The 17,719-nt window shown below is 49.2% G+C and overlaps 1 protein-coding gene across 3 annotated transcripts in view; it reads right to left on the bottom strand.

The window, feature by feature from the left end:
* Positions 1-367: 367 nt before the first annotated feature.
* Positions 368-17,719, bottom strand: part of LRIG1 (leucine rich repeats and immunoglobulin like domains 1) — a 110,390-nt gene continuing 93,038 nt past the window's right edge. For 2 of the 3 annotated variants that reach the window (XM_036074650.2, XM_036074653.2), the window contains exons 12-19: positions 14,245-14,408; positions 6,657-6,977; positions 5,202-5,504; positions 4,332-4,751; positions 3,832-3,957; positions 3,073-3,219; positions 2,172-2,456; positions 368-2,062 (exon numbers count right to left, since the gene is read on the bottom strand). In XM_036074650.2, the coding sequence (XP_035930543.2) occupies positions 1,803-2,062; positions 2,172-2,456; positions 3,073-3,219; positions 3,832-3,957; positions 4,332-4,751; positions 5,202-5,504; positions 6,657-6,977; positions 14,245-14,408 (2,026 nt within the window). In that variant the 3' untranslated portion in view covers positions 368-1,802. The remainder of the gene's footprint in view (positions 2,063-2,171; positions 2,457-3,072; positions 3,220-3,831; positions 3,958-4,331; positions 4,752-5,201; positions 5,505-6,656; positions 6,978-14,244; positions 14,409-17,719) is intronic. The other variant, XM_036074651.2, reaches the window with a different exon arrangement.

Here is a 17,719-nt window from a genome sequence, read left to right as displayed (position 1 = left end):
TCCACGTGGGACCCAAAGGAGGGGCCTGGGCCGGCCGGGAGACCAAGCACGGCGTCTTCGTGCCTAGTCGGGAAGGTATGCTGCACAGTCCTGGAAATGAGCCGGGATAAAATGGGGAGGTCACCATTTCAGAGCTTGACTAATAAGCTCCAGGTGTTTGTTAGAAGAATTCAGAGAGAAATCTTAGGAATCTAGGGGTAGTGTATCTTCCCCGGAGCAAAGAAGTGTATGATTCTGCTTTGCCGAGAAGAAATTTTCCTCTTTTTGGGAAAACATAGATCATTAAAGGCAGAATAACTGCATTTGTAAGGGAGTTTCGGGAAGGGGGTGAAACGGTGGGTAGAAGAATGCCCCCAGGCACACCATCAACATTTATAAATGAACCTTTATTAAAGACACTTCAACGCTGTTAGACACTTCAATATTTTACATGTTTTTCAATGTACATTGTACCAAAATTTCTATAAATAAATAACTTTGTACATAAAAGTAATACTTCCTCTTTCACATTGCCTCTCAGAAGCAGCAAATTCACATATTTTGTGGAAGTAACAATCAGTTGACTGTTGAGAACACAATTCTAAATGTGCTTACCTTTTAGAACAGTGATGACCCCGGACAGGAAAATTATTTTAACAACTATTTTGTCAGTCTCTACCTTCAGCTTTTTGGCTAAAGGAACTTACTTGCTTTCTGAGATTTTTTAAGGACCTTGTTTCAATGTAATTTTTCCTGAAATACACATTGGCACTCACAAGATGGTTAGCTACAGGTCTCGAAAGTGCAAATATACCCAGGTCGGGGGCTTCGACTCGTTACGGTCCCAGCCCGGGTCTGTCTGTGTGAGGGAAGGACGTGGACAGACGTGCTCCGGATCCTCAGTAGAGAGAAGCTAGCCCTGAAAAGTAAGGACTCGACCCTTTTTCTCCCCCCCGATCAATGTCACGTGAATTATATAGGCAGAACTAAAACATCACTATTGAAAAATCCACAGGTACCAACACCAGCAGCCTCTACCTTAGTAAAATAAGCCTCAAAGGACAATCGAGTGATACTGATGACCACCACGTTTGCTTTTCTCAGAGAAGGAAGGAAGGCAGTGCTTCACTGTTTGGAACAAAGGCTTGCAGTGGATCAACAAGCCCCCTTCTGCTCGGCAAGGAACTTAAACGTACAAGAGCAAGTCCTGTAGGGCAGAGGTACGGGGCGACTCGGGCATCTCGGGACGCTGCGGGGAGGCGAGCTGCTGGAGCGTTACAGACGGGAAGTGGATTCCAATGCACATGAAGGCCCGGAGTGGGCCGCATCCCAGGGTGTTGTCCTGGGAAGTGCAAGGCAAACCCCAGGCCTGCCCCGCCTCCCTGCCCTCCAGAAACTCCTGGGAGCAAATGTGGTTTTTAGCCTCTACAAATTCCATCCATGCATTAAGGCACCAGAACTCTTCCCCACCCCGCTTCCAAAATTAAACAGCAACCTGATATGAAAAATAATATTGTCAAAACTGTACTTTTTTTCTGTTAACCATGCACTAAAGATTAAAATAGCCTCTGCAAAAGATATATAATATATAGGAAATCTCTGAAAACTCTTATGTACAAGGGTATCAGATACTTTTCTGCTTTTGTACACAATAGCCTCTTGCAGTTCTGCACTTCAGCTGCAAGTCCTTTAAACCACGGACACTCCACATGGGAGTTTAAAAACTCTGTACACGTCAGTGACGCTTGAACTCAAGCTTCCTTACAGCCTCTCCTACCTCTCTTTCCTGTAGAGACGGGCACAAGAGCTGAGGTAGACGAAGCCTAGATTTTCGGTGCGAAGAGCAGGGGCACGCCCCGCTTCCCGGGGGGCTGTCCTGTCAGCGCTGGGGACTCGGGGCTGGAGTCACACGCCTGGGGGAGGTGTCCGTTGGAAAGAAGCAAGTGCTGGCCTTCACTGGGGCCCTCGGGAAAGCCCGTGGCGGCTTCGGTGAGCTCAGGACTGCTTGGAGTTAATGTCGAGGGAGGCTGGAGGTCTATGGAGTCTGGCTCACACAACCTTGCTAAAGTCCACGAAGAGGCCCCTGTGCGAAGGGAGAGGGCGCGTCAGAGCCCGCAGGCTGGCTGCTTACCTGCCCCCCCCCCCCCCCCCCCCGCCGGCGCCGCCCTGGGAGACCGGGAACGTCTGCCTACCTTTCCCATCTGCAGGTGCCAGTGGCTTTTTCTGCAAGGCTGTCAGCATTCTGTCGTGGTTACTGGGGTAGAGGGACCCCCTGCAGTCGGTGCGGGACCCGTCAGCAGTCCCAGTGGTCAGAGGAGGCAGAGAATGTTCTCGGTCCGTCTGACTGGGCTCCTGGCTGCTTAGTGTCCCTGGCTGTGTATTGTCTCTGGGCACAGGCGGAGGATAGACAGCTTGTTCCTTGCAGTAACCGTCCGTGTCCGTGTTGCAGTCACCACACGCCCCCGGGCCACCATGCTCTGCGAGACCGAGCCGAGATGGATTAGAGCCACGGCCGCCGAGGTCTGCATCCCCGCCCAGAACAGGGAGCTGCAGTCCCCGGCTAAGAGGCTTGAGCCCTGCTTAGACCAACTCTTTCAAACCTCCCCTCTCCCCCAGGTGTGGTCACAGAAGGAGGACTGGGCAAATACCAAGCCATTAAGGAAGAATGGGCACTCCATGTTTCAACGGTTCAGATGAATTGCTTCATGAGAGAAGATGATCCTACTGTTTTGATCACAGAAAAAAAAAAATCCCACTGCATGACATACCATGTTGTCAGGAATCTTCCGAATAATTAGAAATATAGCCTCAAAAATAGGCCTGGTGAAAAGGTACTTTAAGTAAAGTGCAAGGCCCAACCTGAAGTGCTTATAAATCTGGAAAGTTCAAGCCCAGGCTCACCACACCACAGATTTATGTGAGACCTGCTACTTCAGAATTACGAGAGCCAGGCCACAGTGTCCTGTTTCTACACCGAATACCAAATTCTGAGATCCTCATAGACCCATAATGCATCTCTCACTTTTATTTAATGAACAGGTCTGTTTGAATTTTGATTTCAAGAATGGAAGACTTTGGAAGAGCATCTCTTACCCATCTTCTGCGGCCCAGGCCTCCGCCGGGCTTTCTCCATCACGTTCCAGGGCTCCCTGTTGCAGCCGACGCAGAGCTTGGGCTGCCTGCACGTAGAGCCATGAGCGTCCACTTCTGAGAAGAGGCTGGTGTCCGGTGGACAAACACCTGCAGTAAAATGATGGGCTCAGCTTGTTAGGGTGAGCTTGATGAGAACAAGCGGCGCTTACTAGAACAGTCCCTTTTACACTGTTCTTTACAGTGGTAGGTGCCTGCTGACCAGCAAGAAGCATTGGTAACAAGCTGCCCCACAGGCGGGCCTTTCAGTGTCCAGGGCCAAGCCGGTGAGCAGTCCGTGTGAGGACGGACTTGCCCCCTGTAAGCACTCGGTCTTCCCTAGAGGTAGCTCACCCTGGGAGAGCTTTCTAGTAGAAGAGATTGGACCACAGAGCAGACCTGGGCCCATCCCCTACTCAACAAATGGATTGGTTTCAGGGTCTGTAATGGCCTTTGCAGCTTCTTCAGTCCTACCTTATCCTGACCAGGAGATGCTGAGACCAATATAGCAACTTCCTGGGGGTTGGATTTTTAAAACCTTGCAGAACATGCATAGGATAGAGCCCCCCCCCCCCAAAAAAACAAAAAACAAAAAACCCCAACAGAAGGCTTGAGTCCGCCAGCCTTCGAGGTCAGATGCGCTCAGCATTAAGGCCATGCACCTGCCCTGGGGAGGGGCAGAGGCTCGTGAGGACAGGGTCACAGCAGGCTTTGAGGCCTTACCGTTGATCTCGATGTGTCCATTGGCCTGAGGGCCACCCTCTGTCCTGATCACAGTTTCCTGCCGGTCAGAAAGAGTCCCCTGAGATGAGAGGTAGCTTGGAACATCCGGTGGCACAATGGTTTCATCTGCAAGGAGAGAGGACAGTCAGATACCAGGCGTCCCCCATCCTTCGTGGGGATTAGCCATGAAAACACGGGCTCCCTATCTGGCCCGGACATGAGGCTTTGCCGACAGCAGCCGCCCAGCCTGTGCAGAGATGGTCTGGAGGGCCCGGCTTAGCCGCACTTTCCACTTGGGTGTAAAAAATACAGCAGCTGGAGCTCTGAGCCCATGAGAGAGCGAGCGGGGATGGCGAGGGAGCCAGAACCAGCAGAAGCACAATATGGGCGGTCACTGCAGCAATGAGTGGCCAGCGCAGCCCCGCGCCCTGCCTCCTCCCCACACAGCACCGTGCTTCCCTCCTGCCCTGGGGGGCTGAGCTCAGCCAGCAGAGGCTGACCTGTGTTGGTGACACTGTACTCCTCGCTCTTCTTCCGGGTCTGGTAGATGATGCACACCCAGACCAGGGACGTCAGGACAATGCTGCACACCACGGCGATGGTGAAGATGCCCACGGTGCTGCCGTCCTTCCTGCAGCCGGGGGCGGGCCGGATGCTCAACTGGCTGTGCGCGCGCTCCGTGCCCAGGGTGTTGGAGATCTCGCATGTGTACTGGCCCGCGTCCTCCACCACCACGTTCTGGACGATGAGCAACTGGTTGCCAGGCGTGAAGTGGTGCCGCTCGGTGAGGCTCAGAGGGCGGCCGCCCTTTAACCAGGTGATGCGGGGTGTCGGGTTCCCGGTCGCTTTGCACTGGAGTGCCACCGTTTCTCCCATGGACACCACACGGTCTTCTAGGGGTGCCACCAAGGATGGGGTTTCTGCAAGAAGTCAGAGGAGACCGGACGGTTATTCTGGGGGCCTGCCCTGCCTTCCGGACAGATCCTGTACAGAGTGGCGAGCTTTCCAGAAGACCTCATACGATGACTAAATCACGACCATTCTGGGGGGTGGCTGCGACCAGAAGGAAGAACTACTGAGCCAAAGAGAAGCCCCCTCTCTCCCCCACCTGTCCTGTGCCCGGCTTGTGTGTCTCTTCTTCAGCAGAACACAGCCCTCCAGCCCGAGGACAGTCTGAGAATGTTCCATACCAAAGCCCTATGAAAAACACTCCCTTAATTAACTTCAAAACAAAACAAAACCACTTGTCGAGCTGCTTTTTAACATTTTCTGGAAAGTTTTAAACAGAGAAGCAGCCTGGCACACTCAGTCACAGCCCGCCACCCGGAGCGGTGGCGCCCCTGCCCCCTCGGCACACGCGCGGAATATACTCAGTGTGCGAGCGCTCGGACCAAAGACCGTCAGGGTGGCGTTCGCGGAAACGGTGCCGGCCGAGTTCTGGGCAGTGCAGCTGTACACCCCCATGTCCTCGATCTTGACGTTCGTGATGAAAAACACATCGTCATCGGGCATGACGTGCATGCGTCGCTCACGAGCGGCAGGGAAGTCCGTGCCTCCGTCCTTCTGCCAAGCGATCTGGGGGTTAGGATGGCCGGTGGCAGCACACTCGAGGCGGGCCGTGGTGCCGGTCCGGATGGCAATGTCGTGGGGGATTTTGGTGAAGGACGGCAACACTGCAAATACAAACAGTGTCAGGCTCACAGGAAGGAAGAGCTGGATGCAAAGGCCGGGACAGTCCTCTGGTGAAGAGCCCCCCGCTCGGCGGGTGGCTGTCCCCTCCCCACCCTCTTTGCCAGCGTCTGAGAGAGCAGTCGGCTCCCCCAAACTGCCAGCCTCCCACTCCCGTGGCTCGCTCTCATCACCCCGAGGCTGGCTAGCGCCCCCTCACGTGCAAACCGTTTATGAGGCAGTTCCCCTAAGGGCACAGCCCGTAAATAGTGGGGTCTGACACTTGCCTGCCTCCATTAACCACCAGAACAGCCCGGGAGACCAAGGGATCTGCTCGGACAGGACGTAATGAGGGGGAAGGAGGACGTGCCCTCGCCCTGGGCAGAGTTCCCTGTTGCGGAACCCGTGGCGGAGAGGCGGTTCGGGGCCCCCTCACTGGGCACTGGCCAGCTGTAGGCAGCCGGCTAGCTTTTTTCTGCCCCTACTCCCTGGCCCAGCGGCAAGCACACGCCAAGGCACCACTGCAGTTCCCGTCGGGGTTACTTCGGTGGCAAGTCTAACAGTTCACGGAGCTTTCGATACAAAGGCCTCCTTCAGAATGAGCCGAGACAACAGGCAAAGTGGGGTAAAAGAATGTGTTTTCCTGCGGTCTTTCAGGGCTCCGAGACACGGTGGTTCCAGCACTTATTACCTGGAGACTTAATAACCAGGTTAGGGTGCTGGGGTGCTTAACTCCTCTGGCTGTTGGCTTCCCTTATTCTGCCCTAAATTCACTGTGACAACTAGCAGCCCCGAGAATAGCCACCTTGAGAGGCTCTAAAGCTCAGAGGGCAGGAGCTTCCCCACAATCAGGGTATGCTCGGAATCTGGACACTGGACAGCGTGGTTTGTGGAGAATAATAAATGGATAAAAGCACAAGGCTTGGGCCCATCATTTCATTTAACATTTAAAAAAAAAAAAAGTCACCAGAAACAGGAAAATCACCGAGAATAACCCTTCAGTCTACAGAACTTGCTCTGGGGCCCCCGGGCAACTAGGGACACAGTAATGTCCCGAAGAGGCTCAGTGTCTCTGGTCTGCAGCCTTCCTGCACGGGCACAGAGAACCACGTGTGGCTCTGGGGGATCGCACACCAGAGTAAACCGCACTGCCTCACCGTTCACAATGAGCCTGGCCTTGTGCGAGTAGGTGGAGCCGAAGTGGTTGGTGATGACGCACTGATAGCGGCCCTCGTGTCCGAACGTGACGTGGCGCAGGTGCAGGATGGTGGTGTACTCCATCACCTTCCCGTCCTGGGCGCGGACGTGGGCGAAGTTCTCCATGTCGGCGTTGGCCAGGGCCTCGTTGTCCTTCTTCCAGGCAAACGTCATGGGGGAGCTGCTGCTGCTGGCAGCAGAGCACGTGAACCGGATGTCCTTGCCCACGATGGCCACGGTGGGCTCTGGCTGGGTGATAATCTGTGGCTTTGGTAGGTCATCTGTGGAGAGGAGAGCCAAACTGAAGAATCTTCCACCCGGGCTCTCCGGCCACACAAAGGCTGCACCTTTCAGGGCCTCTGCTCGCCCTCAGCTCCACCAGACCCTGTAAGCGCCTCCCACCGTGGATATCTGGCCTTACCCGACTGGAGACCCCGGAGCAGTGATCACCTCTGGGACCACACTCCTTGACGACAAACCCATCCACCAGTACTCGTGTGCCAAGGCGTGTGTCAGGAGTCTCCATGAGACCACCACAGTGCACTTCACTTGCTCATCTCAACACAAAGCGCACTAACACAGAGTCCGGAACTGTCCGTCGTGATTGCACAGACCTTACCCACCACCTTCACTCCAAGAGGAGGGGAGTGAGGAGCACTTCCAGAATGCGAGACAGATGCCTCCAAAAATCTGCACCTCCGTTAAAGCCACAGTAACACTAGCGAAAATGGTTCTCATCAACCTTTTCAGAATTCTGGAAAGCTGTACCAAGCAAAGGCTGTAACAACGCATGGAGGGTTGACTCAAGAAAACGCCTGAATCTCAGGAAGGAAAATGAGCTTTGTGGCATTTAACTTGGCTTAAGTCCCATCCCTCTCTGCTTCGCTTTGTGGTAGCCTGAAAACCCAGCAGCCGAGTGACCACTGGCGGGGGGTGGGGTGGGGGCAGAATGGCTGTGGAGCCCCCACAAAAGCCCCATCCTCTGGCATTATTTGAGCTGATGCAGTTGGCTCGGCCAGGGAGCCCTGGCCGTAGGACATGGGACAAAAACAAGCGGCAGCCAGCGGTGAGGCAGTATCCGCTGGAGCCAACAGGAGGCTGGCCCAGAAACCAGAAAGGACGAGAAAGCGGTGAATGAAAAGGTCCAACATGTTCCTGAGGATCTAGAAGGCCACGTGCACGTGCAAGGCTCTATATGCATGCCCGAGAAAGCCCTGAGAGGAGCCTCATTTCTCACCTGTGATTACGGATCAGTGCCAACAGGAAGTGGCCGCATACCCTCAGACAACAGAGATGCTGGGCAGAGGATGGGAGACTTTCTGAGGTGATTGAAGGGTTCTCTGTCCAGTCATTAGCTAACCAGGGAGGCACTTCAACCGCTGCATAGAACAGACTACAGTATTTGTCCAGGAAAGTCACTCAACAAATTGTAATAATACATAGAACAACAACAAACCAGGAACAAGACGGAGGGAGAATCTGATCTCTGGACTTGCCACATTATTGTAAAGGCTCAGTTTCCAATAAAAAACTACAAAACAGTGAAAGAAACAGGAAAAAAAATCAGTCAATGGAAACTGTTTTTGAGGAAGCCCAGTTTTTGACTTAAAACTTTAAATTGGCTTTATAAAATATATTCAAAGAACTAAAGAAAATCATGTCAAAGAAAATTAAAAGAAAAGTATCTGAATACTTTCCACCAAACAAAGAATGCCAATAAAGGACTAGTAATTGTAGAAGTAAACCAAACGTAAATGTGGGAGTTTAAAAGTATAATAACGGAAATGAAAAATTCACTAGAGGGGCTCAGTAGCCCCACTGAGCAGACAGAAGAGCTGGTGAAATTGAGACTATCCAATCCAAGACACAAAAAGCCAGGAAGGCTAAGGAACAGTCCCAGAGACCTGTGGGACAGCCTCAAGCGTAACAACATACAAATAATGGGAGTCCAAGAAGGAGAAAAAAGAAAAAGAAACAGGATTTGTAGAAATAATAGCCCCAAAGGTCCCAAATTTGATGAAAAATAGGCACCTACCCATCCATGAAGTTCAACAAATCCAAAAAGGATAAACTCAAAAATCCCCACCCAGAAACTTAATAGTCAAACTGTCAGAAGCCAAAGACAAAGAATCTTGAAAGGAACAGGAGAGCTGCAACCCATCACATAGAAGGGATCCTCAGTGGCATGAACAGCTGATTTCTCATCGGAAACCATGGAGGTGAATAGGCAGACACATTCAAAGCACTGAAAGAGTGTCAGCTATGAATTCTGTATCCAGCAAAGCCGTCCTTCAAAGGTGAAGGAGAAATTAAATCGCTCTCAGATATAAAAACAGAAAACCTGACAGAATTCGCTGCTACCAGACCCGCCCTACAAGAAATACTAAAGGGAATCCTTCAGGCTGAAATGAAAGGACACAATAGTAACTCAAATCCACACAAAGAAATAAAAAACACCGTTAAAATAACTACATATGTAAGTATGCAAGTACATATTTTTGTTTATAACACTCTCCTGTCTGATTTAAAAGGCAACTACATAGAGCAATAATCACAAAACTGTTGATAAGCTTATGATAAATGAAGATGTAATTTATTGGACAACAGTACCATAAAGGAGGAGCTCCACAAATGGAGCTTAGTAGGAGCAAAATTTTGCATACTACTGAAGTTAATTCCATTATTAATCTGAACTAGATTGTTTTAAGATGTTAATTATAATCCCCACATCAATCATTAAGAAAATAACAAAAAATAGTAAAATAAATAAGGGAATTAAAGTGGTATATTAGAAGACATATAATACAAAATCAGTCAGTAATGAAGAAACACAGGAACAAAAAACATAAAACACATAGGAAACAAATAGCAAGCAGCAAATTCTATCTTACCAGTAATTACATTAAACAAATCAAACCCTCTAGTCAAAACGCAAGATTACCAAAATGGATAAAAATGGATAAAAACCTATGCTTTCTTGTTGTAAGAGATACATTTTGGATTCAAAGTCACAAATAGGAAAACAGTTGCCAAAAGAGAGTTACCGTGTCTATACTAATATCAGATAAAATAAACTTTAGGACAGAAATGGTTACTAGGGAGAAAGAGTAACTTTTTATAAATGTAAAACAATCCATCCCCAAGACCTAAACATCAAACATATATGCACCTAACAGAGCTCCACAAAACAAGCAGAAACTGACAAAACTGAAGAAAGAAATGGACAGTGCAACAATAGTTTGTAGAACTCAATACTTCACGTTCAATGATCGGATAAAACCATTAGAAGATCAATAAGGCAACAGGAAACTTGAATGACACTATAAACCAAATAGACCTATTAGATATCTACAGAACATTCCACCCTACGACAGCAGAATAAACATTTTTCAAGCACATGTGGAATATTCTCCAACAGAGACTGTATGTTAGATTAAAAAACAAATCTCAATAAATTTAAAAAAAGACAGAAATCATACAGAGTGTCTTTACTGACAGTGGAATGAAGCCAGAAATCAGTATCAGAAGGAATACTGGGAATCTAATTTGCAGAAACTACACTGCTCTTCTGTAAGTCAAAGAAGAAATCGAAGTCAAAGAAGAAATCGTAAGAAAAATTAGAAAATACTTTGAGATGAATGAAAATGAAAACACAAATACCAAAACTTAAATGCAGCCTAAAACGGTGCTTCTAAGAGATTCAGAGCTGTAAATGCCTACATTAAGGAAGATCTCAAATTAATAACCTCATCTTATTCTTTAAGAAATCAGAAAAATAAGCTATACTCAAACCAAGAAGAAGGAAATAATGACTAGAGCAGAAATAAAAGAGAAAAATAGAGGGGGGAGAAAAAAAAATCAATGAAAACAAACGTTACTTTGAAAATACTAACAAAATTGAAGAATCTGTAGACTTGTAGAGTGGGGAGGTGGGGAGAAGATTTCAGACACTAAAATTAGGAAAAAAAGAGGATACATTACTACTATAACCTTACAGCAATGAACGGGAATACTATGAATCATTTGTATGCCAACAAATGAGATAACCTCATATATGCACAGATTCTGAAAAAGACAAATTACCAACACTGACTCAAGAAGAAATAAAATCTGAAAAGATGGTAACACGTAGAGAAACAGAATAATTTTAAAACGTCCCAAAGGCCAGACCCAAAGGACTACTCTGGTAAATTTTACTCAAAATTAAAGAATAATTACTACTAATCCTTCACATATTCTTCCAAAAAGATAGGTGAGGAGTAAACATTTCCTACCTCCACTGTATGAGTCAAGTATTCCCAGATAACAAAATTAGACAAAAACTAAACTACAGACCTTTATGAGTACAGATGGAAAAATCTTCAACAAATACACTGGTAAACCAAATCCCACAAAAAGGATTATACACCACGATCAAGTTAGATTTATCCCAGGAATGCAAGGTTGGTTTAATATCCAAAAATCAATGTAATACACTATATCAATAAAGGGGGAAAAAAATCCCATGTGATCACCTCAACAGATGTGGCAAAAAACATTTGACAAAATCCAACACCCTTTCATGATAAAAATACTCAAAAAATTAGAAATAGAAGGGCATTCCTCAACCAGATAAAGGTCATCTATGAAAAACCCACAACATCGTATCTAATGGTGAAAGACTGAATGCTTTCCCCTGAGCCAGGAAAGACGGGGACGTCTGCCCTCACCACTTCTACTCAACACTGCACTGGAGGCTCTACCCAGGGCAATCAGGCAAGAAAAAAATAAAAGCTATCAAGATTGGAAAGGAAGTAAAACTCCTGATTTCGGCTCAGGTCAGGGTCTCAGGGTCATGAGATTGAACCCTGTGTAGGGCTCCATGCTGGGTGTGGAGCCTGCTTAAGATTCTCTCTCTCCCTCTGCCTCTGCCCCTCCCCACCCAGGACTCTGGGCTTGCTCTCTCTCTCTCAAAAAAAAAAAAAAAAAAGTACTGATACATACTAAACAATTATGCTGTTCAAAAAGCTAGTCACAAAGGACCATATATTGTAGGATCCCATTTATACGAAAGATCCAGAACAGATGAATCATAGAGATACAATGTAGAGTCGTGGCTGTCAGGGCCTGGGGACAGGGGAGGATAGGGTGTGACTGCTGTGAACACAGAGTTTCTTTTATGGGTGATGAAAATGTTCTACAAGTAGATGGTAGTGAGGGTTATACAACTTTTCCGTATGATTGTTACAGTATCATGATACAACCATCTTCACAGTAAATATAAAAACATTCTCTCATGCCCTCAAAAAGAAACTCCCTACCTTTTAACTATCATCCCTTCTCCCTCCACCCTAAGCCACCAGTAATCACCAACCTCTCTACCACCCCGGGAGCAGTCCCTAAATGGGGACCTATTCTGGACATGACATTCACTCCTTCTGGACTTGTCATGTGGATGGAATCATAGAGAGTACAGTCTTTTGTGACCAGCTTCCTTCACTTCAAATATTTCAAGGTTCATCTATTGTATGAAGGGTTCCTTTTTATGGCCTAATAATACTCCAGTGCATAGCTGTACCGTATTTTATCCATTCATCCAGTGATGAGCATTTGGATTATTTCCACTCTTAGGCTATTATGAACAACGCTGCCACGAGCATTTGTGTCCAGGTTTTATGTAGATATATTTTTGTTTCTCCTGGATACACAGCTAGAAGCGGGTTATCCTAGGTCTAATTGTCAGACACTTCCAAACTGTGTTCCAAAGGGGCTGTGCCATTTTACATTCCCACCTGCAGCGGAAGAGGGTTCAGACTACCCCCCCCCCCCCCACCAGCACTTGCTATCTGACTTTCTGATGCTGGCAATGCTCATGGGTGTGAAGTGGTTATTTTTCCATTTTATAAAAAAGGAGGGGGAAGATTCCCACACAGCTTAAAACTCTGATCTCCGGCCAGTTGTTTTCCATGATTCCCATTCATAGCTGGTGACTGTTTCGGGGGCGAGCCTGAGCTACAGTGTGGAGTGAACGGCTGCTGCAGCCCAGAACACACCAGGGCCACAGGCCGCATCCCACCCTGGCGCATCCAGAGGGGAAGATGATGCCCTGGGACAGGAAAAGGGAGGAAGGTGCAGAAAGCTCCATTTCAGGAAGGCTGATTAACAGTTGAATATTCACGGCCCAGCTCCCTGGTGAACGGTGGATCACACAATCACTTTGTCCTCGGGAATGGGAGCTAGGTGCAGTTTCATGTTCTGCACAAAGGTGCCCATAGACTGATCAGTAAGGAAAGCCCAGGGGTGACTGGGTGGCTCAGTGAGTTAAGCATCTGCCTTTGGCTTGGGTCATGATCCCGGGGTCCTGGGATCGAGCCCCATGTCAGGCTTCCTGCTCAGGGGGAAGTCTGCTTCTCCTTTTCCCTCTGCCCCTCCCCCCGCATCTCGTGCTTGCTCTCTCTCTCGCTCTCAAAATTAAAAAAAATAATAATAAAGTAACTTAAAAAAAAGTAAGGAATGCTCATTCTGGAGGGCTGTACCACACTGGGTGTTCTTAGGGCTGCTTGCTGGACTGGATCAGCACGAAGGAGGGCAAGCCTACTTTTGGAAGCAGTGGTGGGCGAGGGCCTGGAATACAGGGGGCACCTGTATTCGGACTTCAGCAGGCACACTGGCTACTGCTCTGCCCAAGAAGTAGGGGGGAGAAGTGGACCGCGGGGGTCCCCACACTCCTAGGGCAGCTCCTGGTTAGGACCATCACACCCAAGGCATGGGGCAGACTGGGGAGGACAAAAGGCAGGAGGGACTCACACCTGCTCCGGAGCTCCCGTCATGCCTGGGAATCCCACCCTCACTCCTGCTTAGAGACCAGGAGCCACTCAGAAGTCCTCTCATTCTCTGACCACATCTTACTGAGCACGAGGCAGCGCATTTCTGCTTGAGCGTGGGGCACAGAGTCTCCAGCTGGTCAGCATCACTATGCTCTGCGCAACCAAACGTGGGATTCTGACCACTCAGTCAAAAAGATGGCGAGACCCGTGCTCCAACAATCAGAAGGAAGAAAGAGTGTAAAGCTACAAGTGCAGATTTCAGTGGACTGGAGAAACAGCCAGAGTGCAAGTCAACAACAAGGAAGTATTTTTACTACAGTAACTGTTCTCCTGAGACTTGTCCTTCCTGTGTTTAACCTTTCATTCTTGGGGCTGGAGAGAAACACACATTAAAACCCCAGCCTCCTACACTGAGTAAATTCACAGCTAAACCGGGGCACCGGAGCCGTCTTGAGACAGCACAACTTTCTTCCAGTAACTGATTATTCTGATTTGTAACTAAACCAACGTGGGCTCCCTTCTGATTAAATGCACGTCCTCCAAGAACCACAGAATGAGGTGTCTCTACAGTAAATACTATGTGTGGTTTCAGTGGGAAATCAACTGCATCCAGCGGCTGGTAAGCAGGAATTGGGGTTTACTCTGATCACGGGAGTCACTCCCATCAGGAGGGGTTCCTCCTGGCCTCCTGGCCCTTCGTGAAAAAACAAAAAAAACCAAACAATCACAAAGACAGTCTTACCGCACACAAAACTCTCGGGCGGCACAGAGAAGATGCTCCGGCCCTTCAGCGCTTCTGGGTGGGCGCAGGTGGCCGTCACCGAGGCCTGCAGTGTCCTGCCTACTAACCATGCGGGCAGCCACTTGAGCTGGCAGTCACACAGGAAGCTATCACTGCTGATGTGGCTGGAAGAGAAACAAAAGGGACGTCGGAGGTGTGCCCTCAAGAAAGGGATATTCCCTGGGTACCCAGATTCCTTCCCTCCGTCACCTCTGGTCAGCTTCTGTTGTTAACAGTCTAGAAAGGGAAAAGATTTTTCTCAGGTCCTCTCCAATAACCTGGAGCAGGACGTATCATCTGTCTGGAGATTTTCATAAAATGCAGCTCTGGCTCAGGACGTTAGGGGTGGAAGCTAGGATGTGGCATTTCTAACATGCCTTACCGAGCCCATGGCGCACCACAACCTGGAGTTCACGTGTGCTCAGAGACAGGCCACTGCTCTCCCGTGACCCTGGGGGCGCCATCTAACCTCTTCCAGCCTCTGACCGTCCGACAGAGACGAGGGGCACTGTCCCCCTCTGCTTTTTCCCACTCTACTGCGAAGCTATGGGAGCTTCCAAACTCAGTCTGAAACTTTGATCTAAATTCTGAAACAAGTTCTGAGAAGGGTTCTTTTTCTATATTGCTGTTGGTTTTTTATTTGGCACAGCTGCCCGTTTTCTTACTTCCAAAACGTGAGCCTCGCCAGTGCAGTTCCCTCTTGTTTGTGTGTTTGTCTCTGCACCAGCACGATTCAGGAGGCCAGCAGGATTCGGCTCCGCTCCCTAAATAGTGCCTGTGAGTTAATTGCCACTGCCCAGGGAGCATGAGAATGCACAACTTTGGTTTTGTGAGGCTCCAACCAAAACAGAGAATATTTTCTTTTTCATTTCTCAGCAACTGAGGATAAGCTTTCTAAACAGAAATCGGAATCACCATCTCAGCGGACATTCCTTCCTGAGGAGTCACTCGAAGATAAGTCAACCGGAGAGTCTAGCTGCCCTGTTCCTGGAAGACCTCAAGGCTGTGAGCTTAGTAACGAAGGCCAGCCCACAGCTAGGGTGAAGGCCGAGAGAGAAAACCTGTGGCCTCCCCTGTCATGAACTGCCTCTGGTACGTGGTGACAAGAGGGGGCACAAGTATACTGAGAAAGTCCACAGCATCACATGGGCCAATATTAGAGCAATAACCCACCTCCACCCACCATCTTCCTCCCATGTCAACCAAACCATCAAATGGACCAGCTTTTGGTTTTCCTCTACTTCATGCTGGCTTTCTAAGGAGCAGAGAGAACTGTCAAATTAGTAAACAACAAGGAAGAATGAGATGCAAGCCAGAGAACCCACCGCTAGCTAAATTCAGGACAATCTTCCATCCTGTTCCTTGTGGTTCCCAGATTACCCATCTAATATTAAAATACTTTTGGAAGGTGCTTTTTCAAAGACTGAAATAATTGATCTCAAAGCCATTCTAACTGGGATGTCTGCCCACGTCGAGCCTTCACATCAGCATGGGACTTTCTGGGTTTTTTTTTTGCATTTGTATTTAGTGGGCAGGGAGCTCTGTGCTCGGAGGTATCTCCCTGAGGGCTGTTCTTACTGCGGAGCTAGTCACGTAGCAGGAGGGCTCCCACAGGCAGGCCTGAGGAAGTGGCTGACTCCCGCTCTGGAAATGGGCAGCTGCTGCAGGTGGGCTGTGGGTGGGGGCCGGACGGGCTGTCGCCAGGCACCGGAAACCCCGTGTCCGTGATGGAGAGGTACTCCCCCCCTGTCAGAAGTGCTGTCACAGGCTCCCCAGCAAGCAGGCATTTGGCACGGCTGCCCCTCTGTGTGTCATCAGCGGGAGAGCCGGGGTGAAGTCTAGAGGAAGATACTGGGCTGTCGCTGTGAGACTCGAGGCACTTCTGTGGAGGACAGGGACCTATTTCATTTGAGCCACAGGAACAGTGAGGAAAGCAAATTTGACATTTATCGTTAACTAGAAATGTGTGTGGGAAGAGTTAGGCCTCACACCACACAGCGTCGGCCTAGCTTGCTTCAGGATTTCCTGCCTTCTCCAGTGAAGCCCACCTCACACACAGGAGACGAGACCTCAGCACAGAGGGGGTACTCGGCGTGGAAAGAAGACTCTCCTAAAGAGTGAGTCAGGACCAGCAAGACCGGGGCACCTGGGGGGCTCAGTTGGTTAGTTAATGCGTCTGACTCTTGATCTCACCTCAGGTTGTGATCTCAGGGTTGTGAGATCGAGCCCAGTGTCGGGCTCTGTGCTGAGCGTGGAACCTGCTCGAGACTCTCCTTCTCCCTCTCCCGTCCCCCCCAGCTCTCGCGTGCATGTGTGCGTGCTCTCTCTCGCTCTCAAAAAAAAAAAAAAGAGGACCAACAAGACAGATGGAGAGCAAGCCTGGCCAGACAGTAAGGACACTGACCCGACTCCCCTCCACACACACACATTGCTTTAAAGAAAGGTGAGGTTGGAAGATGGGACTGGGCCCTGCCGCAACCCCAAGGCTTTGCAGATCTCCGCTCCTCTTCCTTCCTGTCAGCTCCTAACAGGCACGGCTTTCACAACCCCCGCCTCCAGCCATCCCATCACTCCACTGGCTCACGGTGCACTTTCATGATTCCAACTCGGACGAAGTGTGTTTCTAATCATCGCTTGTGGAAATTTACCCAGGGCATGACTGAGTGCACGGCACAACCTGCCTTGATCAGATGGGGTAAGAAAATGACCAAGTGGAATTAACTGTCTCTCCCGTCAGAGGGCTGGGCCCAGGGCCAGCCACAGCTGGGTACACGCAGCGAGCGACGGGAAACCCAGGCAAGGGCCGAGGCTGAGCCTCCAGAACCACGCTGAAGCATATTCGGGGGAGGGTCCCCAAGCACCTGGAAGGGGCCGGTTCTTCCCAACTAGAAAAGTGTCTCAGGAAACCTCACTTTTTAGGGAGGCCAGAAGGAAAATCTGTCTTTCCCTCTTTCTTTCAGAATACTCTTTCCTATTTAATCAGATTACTCCCAACATCCTATTTGAAAAGTTTCAAAGAAAAGTTGAAAAAAATGCACAGTGAACACTCACCATTTTAAGATCATGACCTTTGTAAGAAAGAACATCTACTCAACAGGCCTGAATCTCACAGCTATAAAAATACCATGAGGCAGGTGCCTAAAAGGCCTCCCCTCCCCTCACTTATCCAGAGGAATGTCACCAGGGGCCTGCTTTCATTTTAAAGTATGGGGACTACGCCTTCCTACTTCCCCATTTCTCCCTAGGGCCCACCAGGAGTGGCCTCAGGAATGAGGATGAGGTCAGGATGCAAAGATGGCCATCCTTTGGCATCCACCCTTCCGTCAGCACTTCTAAGAACCAAAGGCCCAATCTTTCAGAAATTAATATAGCAGCTAGACTTTTCGGCTGCAAACTCAGATTAATGTATAGGAAGAAGACAGGAAGCGTGGTGTTG

The sequence above is a fragment of the Halichoerus grypus genome, chromosome 1, assembly GCF_964656455.1.
Source record: "Halichoerus grypus chromosome 1, mHalGry1.hap1.1, whole genome shotgun sequence".
NCBI lineage: Eukaryota > Metazoa > Chordata > Mammalia > Carnivora > Phocidae > Halichoerus > Halichoerus grypus.
Note: the sequence above shows the minus strand (reverse complement) of the source record. Positions and strands in the feature narration are given on the sequence as shown.